Source organism: Pelobates fuscus, chromosome 2 (assembly GCF_036172605.1).
Source record: "Pelobates fuscus isolate aPelFus1 chromosome 2, aPelFus1.pri, whole genome shotgun sequence".
NCBI lineage: Eukaryota > Metazoa > Chordata > Amphibia > Anura > Pelobatidae > Pelobates > Pelobates fuscus.
The window spans coordinates 350,928,050-350,942,521 of record NC_086318.1 but is presented as its reverse complement, the minus strand read 5'-3'; the positions used below and the strand labels follow the sequence as shown (position 1 = coordinate 350,942,521).

The 14,472-nt window shown below is 37.5% G+C and overlaps 1 protein-coding gene across 1 annotated transcript in view; it reads right to left on the bottom strand.

The window, feature by feature from the left end:
• ARHGEF33 (Rho guanine nucleotide exchange factor 33) overlaps positions 1 to 14,472 on the bottom strand; it is a 188,236-nt gene that overhangs the window by 54,411 nt on the left and 119,353 nt on the right. Inside the window, exons 5-7 of the mRNA XM_063441360.1 lie at positions 12,077 to 12,213; positions 7,522 to 7,584; positions 6,510 to 6,731 (exon numbers count right to left, since the gene is read on the bottom strand). Of these exons, the coding sequence (XP_063297430.1) occupies positions 6,510 to 6,731; positions 7,522 to 7,584; positions 12,077 to 12,213 (422 nt within the window). The remainder of the gene's footprint in view (positions 1 to 6,509; positions 6,732 to 7,521; positions 7,585 to 12,076; positions 12,214 to 14,472) is intronic.

The following is a 14,472-nucleotide window of genomic DNA, read 5'->3' as shown; positions in this document are numbered from 1 at the left end:
TTAAAATTATAGATGGCTAATTTCTTTGTCAGTGGTCAAACGTTCAAAATCAGCATGGGATCAAATACTTTTTTCCCTCACTGTAATAATGTATTAGGGTATTGTAGTTCTGCAGTATGTTGCAGTGGTTTTTACCACAAATGAAAGATTTCTTTTGTACATTTTAATTTAAGTAATATGTTTCATAGAGCCGCAGAAGGTTTAAAGGGGATGTTGTACAGAAATCTAAAAAGTGGATCAAATTGTTTACTGTAATATTATAAGCCAATATGCTTTTTTAAAATTATACAGATACATACATTAAATGCTATCACATTCATATTAAGGTGTCTCACTGCTCTAATAAAGCAATTAGTTGATTAAAGGGACACCATAGTCATCAAAACAACTTTAGCTTAATGAAGCAGTTTTGGTGTATATATCATGTCCCTAAAGTCTCACTGCTTAATTATCTGCTATTTAAGAGTTAAAGTTCTGTTTATGCAGTCCTATCCACACCTCTCCTGGCTGTGACTTACACAGCCTGCATGAAACTAAAATGGTTTCATTTTCAATTACATGTAACTTGCAAGGCTGGGACGCCACGCTCTGGCCTTCCTGAGCTCTGGCCTTCTACAATACACTACACTCCAGGTTTTACATTTTTATTTCTTTTTTTAATTTAATTTAATTTATTTTTAGCACACTATGCTACACTGCAAAGTTGTTGTATACTTGCCTACATATTACACGATATTTGAAATGTATATACATGATGGTCATAGAAGTTATTGTGCTATGTTACTGCATTCCATACTTTTGATACCTCTTTCACTAATTGTTAGACATTACATTTTTTTTCCTTTTTCACGAATGCTGAGTGTGTCTCTTATGTTTTATGTTATTTGATTTACGTATCTGTATTTAATACCGATAGTATCGCTAGCCTCTACAGTTAGACGGCTTACCTGATTTATCAGTATTATATTAACGATATACCAAGCTGAAAGTTATTGTTGGTATAGCATTACTACACTCATTTTTTCTGACTATGTATGAGATACATTTTTGGCTTTGAACCATCTACCCTTACTTGCATGGCACAGCTAAAATCCCTATTTATATAACGCTATGGAACATCTTTTTTTTAAACATTCTGTGTTTATTGAGTTTTCACAGTGAACAAGGTATATGTTACAGAGACATTCGTTGGAAACATCTTCTAGTATTGCCTGGTTGGGCTTTCAGTTCGTTATGTTATTCTCTTTGTAAGATGTGCCTTTATATGCTGTATGATACAGTATTTTCAATTAATACCTATGTTTCGTACCAATGTATATCTTCTTTAATTGCCTTTCATCGGCTATGTTTTCATATGCTGAGTAATGTTCTACCTTTATCAAGCTTTGGAAAATAAAAACAAAGAAAAATGTGACAGAATCAGATGTAACTTACTTTAAAAGTTTTTATCTCCTGCTCTGTAAATTTAACTTTAACTTCATACAGGAAGCTCCTACGGGATCTAGCAAGCTATTAACAGAGCAGGAGATAAGAAATTCTAAATAAAACAGAATTTGCAAAACATGAAGTATAAACATTAGATGACTCTTTAGATTAAGTGTTAAGTAAGGCTGTGTAAGTCAAATGCAGGGAGGTGTGACTAGGGCTGCAAACATAGTGATTTAACCCCTAAATGACAGAGAATTGAGCATTGAGACTGCAGGGGCATGATCTATACACCAAAACCGCTTTATTACGCTAAAGTTATTGTGGCGACTATAGTGTCCCTTTAAGTAAGCAGGTAAAAGCCCCCTCATTCTCAGCCTACCCAGTCTTTTCTACTGTCCTCATGTGCCTGGCAGGTTTTAGTTTCTCTTATTTTTTTATTTTTATTTTAGCTATATCTTACAATGTTTAGCATTGTAATTACAGAGGTAGTTCAGCCTCTCTCTCTGATGGAGCCAAGCCTTCCTGGGTAGGACTAAGTGGGTCAGGTTTAATTCTATAAATTAAACTCCTTTTTGGGATTCATTTGATTTATCTACAACAGCAGCAGTGAAGTTGAATGTACCTCACTCTCCATACAGTCGCTAGTCTTCCTGGTGGGCAGGTGAGAGCAATCCAGTTCTTGAAGGATTTCTTCTGGTTTTCGTCTAGAAAAGAACTGAAATAATGGATTTCACAGGCTATGGAAGAAGGATTTCAGTGCTGTCTCATATCATAAAATGACTAAAAGGCAGCTGTATGTCTGACATCTCCTCTGACTTCAGTTCTGACCTAGAGAAGCTCCAGGCATTCCTTGTGATGAGGAAGTATGAATCTGCCAAGAAAGCCATTGATTCTAGAACCATTAATTGACTTATTCTAATGGTTTGGGATATTCTTAGAATTCCTTAGAATTCCTTTGGAAAAGTCAGAAACTATTCCTCAGATGAATGACCTTAATAGCTCCATACCTTCTGTTCCATTACACCATTACATGATACCTGCAACTTATTTGGCTTCTGTGGTGGAGGCGTTTGTAGAAGAGATATGCAGGGCAGCTATCTTGTCATCTCTGTTGATATTAAACACTATAAAGTGAACGTGGCTAAAGGTTCTTCCTCTTCCTTTGGCAGAGGTGTTTTGATGGCAGTTGCTTCTAATAAAAAAGTATTTTTTGCAGTTTCTTTAGTGGTGCCTCTCCCTTCTTGGTTTTCTTGGGGTATTACCCATGATGCTGTCATGGTTAGCCAGGAAAGGAGAAAATGGTTTTAAATACTGTCATTTTTTTTTCCTAGCTCTTTTCTCTGACGGCAACACGCTCCCTTCTGGCTGTTCTGGGTTTCTGACTTTGTTCTGTTTATGGGGAGGCTGGAAAGGAGGGGGCTTTTATCTACTTAAAGGGATTCTCCAGTGCCAGGAAAACAAACCCCTTCAGTAACTTACCTGTATCCAGCACCGATGTCCCTCGGCACTGGGTCAGGGTTCGCCCACGCTCCTCCCCCGCTGACGTCATCTGGCGGGGGAGACCTATTGAGCATGCGCGGCTGGCGGTGGGGGAGACCTAATGCACATTAGACCTCCCCATAGGAAAATATTGAATAATGCTTTCAATGCTTTCCTATGGGGATTTCAGCGACGCTGGAGGTCCTCACATAGCGTGAGGACGTCCAGCAACGCTGGACAGCCACTAGAGGAGGACTTAACGCTTCAAGGTAAATATTGCAGTTTATGAAAACTGCAATAATTACAGTTGCAGGGTGAAGGGTAGTGGCAGTTGGCACCCAGACCACTCCAATGGGCAGAAGTGGTCTGTGTGCCTGGAGTGTCCCTTTAATTAATTACCTGCTTTATTAGAGTTCCTGACCTGACACCTGAGAGACGTTGCTTACCCATTAGTGATGCTGTCATGGAAAATAAAATTAGGGTATGTATTTAAAACAATGTTCTCCTTTAGAAAAGCAGTAGTCAAATTTCCTAATATTAATGAGCAGTCTGTTAATAACTTGCCATAATTTAAATTACAGAATAAGGAGATGTAGCCTAGAATAACTGTCCACATGTCAACTGCAATTTGTTGTAAGAACGTTTTTATTTTCTAAAAAATAACATAGATCTTGATTTATTTGTTAGAGGTTAAGTTAGTATTTGCATACTTACATTGTATACTTTGCACTGTATACTTACATTGTATACTTTGCACTGTATACTTAAATTATATACTTTGCACTGTATACTTTGCACTTAAATTGTATACTTTGCACTGTATACTTACATTGTATACTTTGCATTGCATGCCCACATTGTATACTTTGCATTGCATGCCCACATTGTATACTTTGCATTGCATGCTTACATTGTATACTTTGCATTGCATGCTTACATTGTATACTTTGCACTGTATACTTACATTGTATACTTTGCATTGCATGCCCACATTGTATACTTTGCACTGTATACTTACATTGTATACTTTGCATTGCATGCCAACATTGTATACTTTGCATTGCATGCTTACATTGTATACTTTGCATTGCATGCTTACATTGTATACTTTGCACTGTATACTTACATTGTATACTTTGCATTGCATGCCCACATTGTATACTTTGCACTGTATACTTACACTGTATACTTTGCATTGCATGCTTACATTGTATACTTTGCACTGTATACTTACATTGTATACTTTGCATTGCATGCCAACATTGTATACTTTGCACTGTATACTTACATTGTATACTTTGCATTGCATGCTTACATTGTATACTTTGCACTGTATACTTACATTGTATACTTTGCATTGCATGCCCACATTGTATACTTTGCACTGTATACTTACATTGTATACTTTGCACTGTATACTTACATTGTATACTTTGCACTGTATACTTACATTGTATACTTTGCACTGCATGCTTACATTGTATACGTTGCACTGTATACTTACATTGTATACTTTGCACTGTATACTTACATTGTATACTTTGCATTGCATGCCAACATTGTATACTTTGCACTGTATACTTACATTGTATACTTTGCATTGCATGCCCACATTGTATACTTTGCACTGTATACTTACATTGTATACTTTGCACTGTATACTTACATTGTATACTTTGCACTGTATACTTACATTGTATACTTTGCACTGTATACTTACATTGTATACTTTGCACTGTATACTTACATTGTATACTTTGCATTGCATGCTTACATTGTATACTTTGCACTGTATACTTACATTGTATACTTTGCATTGCATGCCCACATTGTATACTTTGCACTGTATACTTACATTGTATACGTTGCACTGTATACTTACATTGTATACGTTGCACTGTATACTTACATTGTATACTTTGTATTCTTTACTTTGCATTGTAAAGTGTTAATATTTTACGCTGCCAGTTATATCTGCCTAATAAATAACTTGTGCTATTCTACTGCAGTTTTTGTGGAATTAACCGGGTAACAGAAGGCCGTGCATGTGACAATTTCAACAGATGCATACTAGAATCATTTTGTGATAAGTGTTTCATCTATTCATAAGAGTCCAAGGTGAGAATATTAGAACAGGCATCAGCTGACCATGCTAGAACCAACAAAAAAGTAAGTGAAAAAATAAATAAAATAAAAAATCATACCTTTTTGTGAAAAATCATTAATGGGCACCTAGCAGAAGCCACACTTTTACATCAGTTTGCATGCAGAGTGAATTCATTGTATTTTCATTCATGATTCTTAATTTATTAATGAATGAAATTGTTGCCAAGTGCTAAGTTATATATAATATATAATATACAAGCCTGTGTTGAGCAAGGGTTTTTGTCTGCCAAAGTGCATATGATTTTCAATCAATCACATACAATAAGTGTAAATTCGCACACTCACAGTAGTAACTATGAAGGAATCAAGAGTTAGCTCCTTAACAAAAAAAATATAATAAAATGGATAGTATCCAGTGTATTACTGTGCGCACACACACAAACACGCAAACACACACCACAATGTAATGGGTGTCAATGCTAAGAGGCTACATGTAGATATGAAATCACCGACATATACAGTCACACATACAGATTATATATGTAGTAACACTCATACACACATTGCATATTCGGCCACATACACACAATTTAGATGTACAGAATCACACGTGACATATGCCTTCCTACATACATATACAAATTTACTTAACTTCACAGAGGGGTTCCGTGTGGGGGCCTTCAGCTGGAAGAGGGTCATAGTGGGAGGAGTTGGGTATACTGTGGTTGTGAGGGAGATGGGTTGCATATATTAAGTGCAGCCTAAGGTGGCAGACAACTTAAATACATCATCATTTCCCATTCTGTAGGACAGGATTACTGTGGACTAGTGTCCAGACTAGTAAACTATTCCATTCTAAGTGGCATGGTGAACTTGTGATAGGCATTGTATACATTTGCACTGTTGACTTTTGACTCTGTTGACAAAATACTTTAATCCTAACGTATAGGATAAGTCAAACAAAACTGGCCCTGAAATGTCCCAAACTAGTCAATTTGCTAGCCGCCAGCATGTAAGTCATATTCCTGATTCTGCTGGTATTTAGTTCAACATATGAGTTTGCCCGACCCAGGAAAATAAGGACAATAAGCAGGAAGTTTCTCTGACTTTCTACATTGCTTACTTTTATATTTTCATTTACTGGAATACTGAACATCTAAAGCCCTGGAGCTTATGGAAATTGTATGTCCTTGCAGATTTATTTTCTAAAAGTGTCCTTTTTAAGATAACTATCCAACCACTTTTACAAATCCCCTTAGTAATATCTCCCAGCTGCAAGCAGACAGATCGGAGGGAAACCTGCCTCACTTGCTTTGAACTGTAATTCAAGGAGGATGTCAGTGCTTGGTATTGGTTTCAATGCAACTATATGAATCCTATTTCTGTATAATTCTTTATTATTACTGTTTAATCAATGCTCCACTTAAATGTATTAAAATATGTATTTTACCTATTTAATTTTAATTTCCAACTAACCAATCCCCGACTATGTTTACCCAGCACTGTAGGTTCACTTAATACATTCTCCACAGGTGGACCTCTGCTCTGGGCCATGTCCCTCGACCTGTCTCCTTGATCCTTTGCAGCATGTTCTTCTTCCCACTGTTTCCCTTCTTTTGGCAGTCTCCATATAAGGGATGGCATGTAAACCCGAGACTGTGGTTCGATGGAGGTAGAAGACTTGTAACTGTCGTCTGTTTCTTCATGAGAGGCCCGAGCTGTTTGTTTGCAGAGGGAAAAAACATTGCGAAAACAAAATGAATACCCTTATACACAAGTGAATTTTTGGGATAACCTTTTTCAATCTTGTCTAAATTCAGTAAGAACCCTTGCTCTCTTTAGCGCAGTAATAACATACAAGAAGAATTTTTTAAATCTACTCTACGGTTCAAAGTAAAAAATTAGTTGAGATTCACTCTCTGGTTCATTAACAGGCCTTAATTGCTTTCCCATTGCTGCCAATTGAAAAATCTATTTTGGTTACATCCTGACATGGTTCCACTTTGTAACAAATAATCTGTATTTCTGTGTGATGTCCTAAATGCCTGTGTTTAGGATGCAGTGTGAGACTGCATGACTGTTTTATAATTCACATTTTTCTATTACTTTTATATATCTATGTAAAACTAAGATTTCTCCATACTTATGCTATCCATTTTGCCCATTTCATTTCACCTTAATCATTGAGAATATTCGGCGATTTTGGTGATTAGAGTGCCTTATTTATGGCTGATACAGTGCAGGTGGCTTTCATAAGGTGCAGCAGTTAACTGTTGCCATCTGTGACTATTTATTAAAAATGGATACTTTAAGTGCAGGATGGGTGCCACACAAATCTAAGTCCCTGTAGGCCGGGTCCTAGTCTGCATAATGTAAATTCCAGCTATGACATATGGCACACGGGAACACGTCATGTGTGGGTTCATGAAGAGTCACTTAAAAGCTATGCCTATGAAAATAAAAATTGAATTTTGCTTGCATTTCACAAGCCATCATTACTCCACTTACTTGTGCTTGATGTGACGCCTGCTAAGTTGCTTTCGTTGGCAGCTTCTGACCTGGTTATAGGTGCTGGGTGGAGGGAAAAATAAGCATTTGAGAAATTACATTTCTACTGAAATTATTTTGACATTAGTTTCTACTGACCATGTATATATTTGTGTAGTTCTCTCATATTCCCATTGAGGTGCCTTTTTTTCTAAAGAAAACAAATGCAGTTTTGCGAACTGTTCTTCATAACTAATGTTTTCCATCCCCCTCATTAATTTTGTTGCGTGTCTCTGCACTTTTTTTTTGTTTCTGCAATATCCTTTTTTGATGATCAAATTTGCACCAAATAATGAAGGTGGGGTCTTATCAATGATTTGTGAGGAGGCAACATTATATTTTGATCACATGGATTAATACTCCTTTTTATACATGACAGCACCTTAATAGCTTTTGCAATGGTAGACCGTCATCGCATACTGTTGCCTAGTTTTTATCTGTAATTATTACAGATTAGTCCTTTTATTTTAATAACTTAACCCCAATTAATTTATAAGTGGATTTTTTCAGATTTCAAAATTCTCACATTGCATTTATCTGTATCTGAATCTCATCTGCCACTTGCCAGCCCAGTTCCCCAATTTATCCAAATAAGACATTGTGTCATGTTCAGACTGTATTTTCTTACCTAGTTTTGTGTCATCTGCAGACACACACATGACTTTCAAAGCCATTTTTAAGATCATTTATAAACAGATTAAAGAGAGGTCGACCCAGGACAGAACCCTGAGGGACACCACTAACCACTTCTGTGGTAATGTATGAAAGAATGTATGCGATAATGTTATTCAGGTAAATTTAAAAAATGCATATCTTTTTAAATTTGCAGTTTACATATGCTTCAAAACACTACATCATTAATTTCATAAATTACTGAGGTAAAAAGCATCTTTAATAACTGATAAATCAAATCACAGCTTTTTTTCAGATTGTGAAAATAACTGGCAATTGAGAGCCCTAAACTGTGCTAAAACCTTGCTTGGCTAAACTGCAACTCGAATCCTAGGAGAGGTGTAACGTGACTTTCAAATCTTTTGACCCACAGGAATTGAGGTATGGGAAAATATTACGGTAAAGTTTAAATAGTTGAATTCCTAGAGAGTCGAAACACGACCCTCTGTATATCTCGATAATGTGTCTGACTACAGAGTGTAAATGTGAAGCATAATTGCCTTGTTGGCCCCTTTCAGTTTGTTCACATAAGGGAGAGGCAAAAGGCCTCACTGGAAACAACTTCTAGACTGGCATAGGGGAGTCTAATTATATTAAACCGAGCTAAGGTCAACGTTTTCCTTAAATAATAAAGGAGGCCCAGATCACCACCTTTTAACTGCTTATTTGACGGTCAAATGGATGCCTTCACACAGCAATGAAAGCAGTATTGGATGTTCAGGGATTGTATACATTAAACAAAAAAACAAACGCAAACATGAATAAAAACCCTGAAACTTAATGAATCCCTGTATTCATGTTTTTTAGTATGTTCGAAAAAGAAAACCTCCGCAACAAAACCACCACTCCATCTTCACATCATTTTCCCCAACTCAGCCTCATATTTCTTCAAAAAAACGCACTCTGGCTCCCTCCCACCACCCTTTCTTACACCTTTTCACTGTTTAAATTATTAGTTCATTTACAAATATAACAAATTAAGTGATGATCAAAACCACAATATATGTTTGATTAATGATACAGTATATGTATATCTTTTCATTTGTATATAATCTATTAATCTGTATATCTTTTATATCTTTTAATGTATAAATACATATACACACACATATATATATACCACAGGTACAATGCATTCAAGTCTCCCTCATTAATAACTGCGTCGGTGCTACTAATTCCATCCCTGTAAAATAAATGAAGGCGCGCACTCATAGGTCTTCGGTACAATGCAGTGAAGCTGCTTTTATTAAAAACAGACAAAAAAAAAACAAATAAGTCTGTGTTGACGTTCAGTGCCTTTACAAGGTCTTTTCACAAGGAGTGCTTCTCAAAAGTGCTTTTTCTTTAATATATTTTTTTTCAGAAAAGTTGCATTTGTTAATATATTTCAGCGCAATAAAATGTTTAAAAACCAAACATTAGAATGCACACACTTTGTACCGGACAATAACAGAATATCCATTCCCACATCAGAGCTTGTTTATATGCACCCGCTATTTCTTGTTTCATATGGAAAAGTAATTCTATGAATTGACTCTAAAAGAAAAGACTGCTGTTTTCCATAATTTTCTTTAACCTGGTTTAAATGCCCCTGGTGCCTGCGATATATATTATACATCTACACTGTTATTTTATTTCCACTCTATTTACTACACTTGACAGGACATACTTAACAGGAATCTGTACCTTGACATGAGCTAATCTGCAGGAGGCATTAATAATTCCTCATTGTATCTCATTCTCAAACCATGGGTCAAAAAGGAGTTAACTGCATTTAACAAAGAAATAGCATAGATTATAACTTTATGTCATATAGATAGTCTGAACAGACTAAAATTACAATTACATTTGATTCCATGCCAAACATAAGACAATGTACTCTACACTGAGTCACCCGGATTTAATCAAAAGCATGGAATGTATTGGCTCTCTGGGTTTGTTCCACTAAAATATCAAAAATAAAATAGTGAATCACAACTTCAATATAACCATTTTGCAGTAAACGCGGAAGGCTTAAAATAACAAGCTACTGAGGAAGTTCAAATGAAGCAGAAGGTGGAGAATTGCAGAGTTTATCATTCTAGGAAATCTTATTGTCAGCCAAACCATGCTGCTCTAGGATAACACAGTCTTTGGATTCCTCATCAGTTACACTGATGTACAAGCATCTGCAAGGCACGTGTTAATATACTCACAATACAATACCAGTATGTCTCCAGTAACACCAACCCTTTATTTTAGTCTAGCCTGCATTTTTAACCTTGTCAGTGAGTGCTCAACTGCATCGACACAGCAATTCTGAATACTTGGAAGCTGGCCTGGAAATTCAGTTCTGGGCTAACTGTACAAGGCGGAAAAATCTGATGAAAAGACTTCTAGTAAACTACAGCTCATTTGAGTCCACAGACTTTTCTGTATTTTAAGAGAGTGTCTCGTTTTTATTCTGTTAGATTGGGTAATAAGTTGGCAAATTGGACAAATTCCCTTCCTTTTTAGATTAAAACATACCTCCTTCTCCCAATAATAAAAGGAAGGGAGACACAGGTGAATACAAACATAGGAGGGACTCATAATTAAAGACACAGACAATTGGCTAATAAAAAAATTGAACCACGAATACGAACTCAAGGGAGGGCCCAAGAGACATTTAAAAGGCAGAAGGTACAGAGGATCTAAACACAGCTGACTGAGAAAGCTCCAGGAGGAGTGAAACGCGTATCGGAAACCAGGACTTTTTATCTTAATTATTGTATTTCATTTTTATTTACTTTCTAGTATATTTGTATTAATAAATAGATTACATTTTATACTAAGTCCATAAACGCCTCCAGTACCTTAATTTGGGGAAGTGCTAACCTCTTTAGAGTGGCACAAAGCCTACCACCCTCAGAGCCAGGATTTTAAGGCTCTATAACAGGTGAGCATAATACCTATTTACATTCTATCAGAAATATTTGTGAATTGACTATACTACACATTGGATGTTCCTATTGTTTTTATCTTCCCGGAGAAAAATTTCAGCAGGAAATAGTGGTGGGATGCTGCCCTAAAAAGCATACCGGTCCAATTTACAGAGCCAAAATATAGGCTCTGGAAAATGTGAATGATCAATGTATCTACCTCATTTGAAATTGCACAAGTGTTTTACAATCTGCACTATATTGTATATTTTTTACCTTCCATATCTGTATGTGACGTATACGACCCAATCAAGACCCTGTGAGATAATTCCTCAACATTTATAGCGCTCCACTTAAGGTGTATATATATATATATATATATATATATATATATATATATTATATACCAAATTCCTTTGTTATATCTATTGCATGTTGAATAAAGGGTAATCCACATTAGTGTACAGAGCGGCTATACACCTATCTTTTTCACTAACACATCTGTTGTAGCACACACTCTCCCGAAAGGAGATCTGTTTGGTTATATTCTTAGTAATTTAAATAGTTAATTAGAAAATAAATTTGTTATGTTGTACTTTTTTTTTAATAGCATTAAAGAGGCGTTGTAATGCTATAGATACTTTTTTAAGGTTTGTACATTTACACATTTGTGAAGGTACAATGAATTTGTTTTTTTGTAAAACTGACCCAAATGGCATGTTGTGTAAGCATTATCAGGAACCATAATGCATGTCTTCCCTACTGAGCCTTCTAAGCTCTGTAGAACATACGAGGTCTGAGGAATGGATCTATGCCTCCTTAGATCTCCAACTTTTTTTTGAATGGTATATAGTGACTCTGCAACACTTTTTACTTTGTTACCTGAACCTCCCAATAATTGGAACATTATAGACAAATAGCACTAGAAATGATTCCAGAAATACCTTTCTCATACGGGGAACTCTGCATCAGATCATTGTAGTGGTGATTAACCATTACCGGCTCAGAGTGGTTCGCCGACTGAAAAGTACCATTCTGTGGTGCTGGAGTTTGTGATATATGTTCTTCCTTCTGTATCCTTCTGGGAGAAATAGAAAATAATTAAAGCATGTATAAATATATCAAAACGTGTAAGGAACTACCTCATAGAATCTTCAAAGCACCAAATTATCTTGTAAACTAAATATGAAATATACCTTGTATGTTGTATACTAAATATGATGCATACTTTGTACCTTGTATACTTTTTTTTTTTTTGTCAATCTTTCTTTTATTGAAGCATATTAGATGGGATACAGAAACAAAGAGAGGGAAATGCAAAAACGAATTACATTAAAGGGTACGTACATCGTTAGCTTAAGAAATTACATTTCCTGAGTGATGATGCCTCTTTTTTAATTATGTTAACGTATCGTGTAACAAAAGCGTGTTGTAGCTAGTATCAGCGTCTATCCTGATAGACTATAGGAGATTAACATTAGGCTATGCAAAACTTAGGTACATAGTAAATAAGTAGTGTGTAAGGTCACAGCAGAAAAAACAACGAGTGGTATTCGCCGGGTATCTGCTAGCATTCCTTTAAGACATTTAAGATAGGTACATGCATATAGATGAGCCTAAGTTAGTCTAGCTAGTAAACTGTAGCGTTTAGTGCACTATATCTTCCAATAAGTAGGGCTACATAAGAGGTAACAGGCTTCTTGTTATATCCCCATCATTATCAGTGATGCATGGCATAACAGTAGTGTGAACTGGAGAGAGTCCTAGCAGTGCAAAGCAAAGTGACAGGCAGTCCTCTACATCAAAGATTTCAAACTAAAAAGTAAAAAGTAAAAAAGGGGGGTAAAGTTAAAGAATATTATGTGTCCACAAACCAGTCCCCCTCAGCCCATGCCGATTCTTGGCATGCAGGTTTTCGGTGCCATTCTGCAGGTGTGTATGCGGTGCGCATCTGTTGCTGGGCGTCTGTGCCCCGTTGCGGTGCGGGTGTCGGCGAGGGTGATTCCCCAGCCCCAGGCTGGTGTGCAGGCCTGCATCTTCTTGCCACAAACTCGGTTGCCGCTGGGGTCCGGGTTTACTCCACTTGTGGGAGGGACGGAGGAGTAGGCCGTTGTCCGTTGCTTGCGTTGCTTCTTCCTCCGCCAATGTGGACGATGCTTGCGGGCTCTTCGCCCTATGGCCTGCGGCCCGGGTGGGTTAAGTTGTGCGTGGATGGGTTGATGAGGCGAATGTGTGCCCAAGGGTATCCCCTCTGCTTCCCGCCTTGCATGGTTCCGCTCACCCTTCAACTGAGGTGAAGGTGACATGGGACTAGCTGCTTGCTGCTGCCTTTTGAGTGAGTCCCAGAGGTGGAGCAGTAATGCCTCCAGTCGCTGTAGTGGTGCAGTCCCCGGTGCTGGAGACTGTGACACACTCGCCATGTGGGTTGCTGTGCCTGCCGCCATTTTGGTTATTCTCTTTGAGGGCCTGCTGGTAAGCATGTCCCGGGCGTGCGTATGTGAAATGCTCAGCTGTGTGACGTTGGAGTCGAGTGTGGACCGGGATAACCCCCACCGGTCCAGAAGGGGGGGGGGATGGAAGTGAGTGCGTGAAGGAGTCTAGATCTGGCTTTACCAACCAGGAGAGCGGCCGTCTCTCCCTGGCTCCGTCGCAGATAGGCCCCATATACGTGGTTCGGGTTCCAGGGCAAAGTGAAGCTCGTTTGTCGGATCATTCGGTGCCCCATGGTCACCCTGACTCGGTGAGTGCACTCTGGCTCCAGATCGTGTCTGCTTTCGGGATTTATATCCCCTTTTTCGTCGCTTGTTGTGGGAGCTGGTTTTCAACACGTCTGGTCGGCTCGGTGGTTAGGCTCCGCCCCTCTGTACCTTGTATACTTAATACGAAATATACCTTGCACCTTGTATACTAATTATGAAGGTAAATAGAAAACTAAAAGTGGATGAGGTAACTGCGTGAATATACACAAATATACAGATATTCATTTTAAAAAGAGTGATTACACATGGTTGGAAATACATAACAATCAGAGTCAAGCTGGAATGTGACAAGAATACATGGGAGTTCGAGAACATAGCAATCTCTTGTGACACCATTGTAGTTGGTGCATAAGGAGTGGAAGTTTACGTACATAGCTTGTGTGTCATTGATTATAGACTAGTGGGAAGAAAGTAGTCTACTGTGGGAAGACAGAACATTCTAACAAAATCTCTCTAGATGAGTCTCACTTCTGCTACAAGGATGTTCTGGTGAAGTAACTACTGTGAAAGTAAATTTCAGATTACATAGAAAAGGGAACAGCTTGCACGTATATAAGACTAAGTAGTTATCATAGATTTGG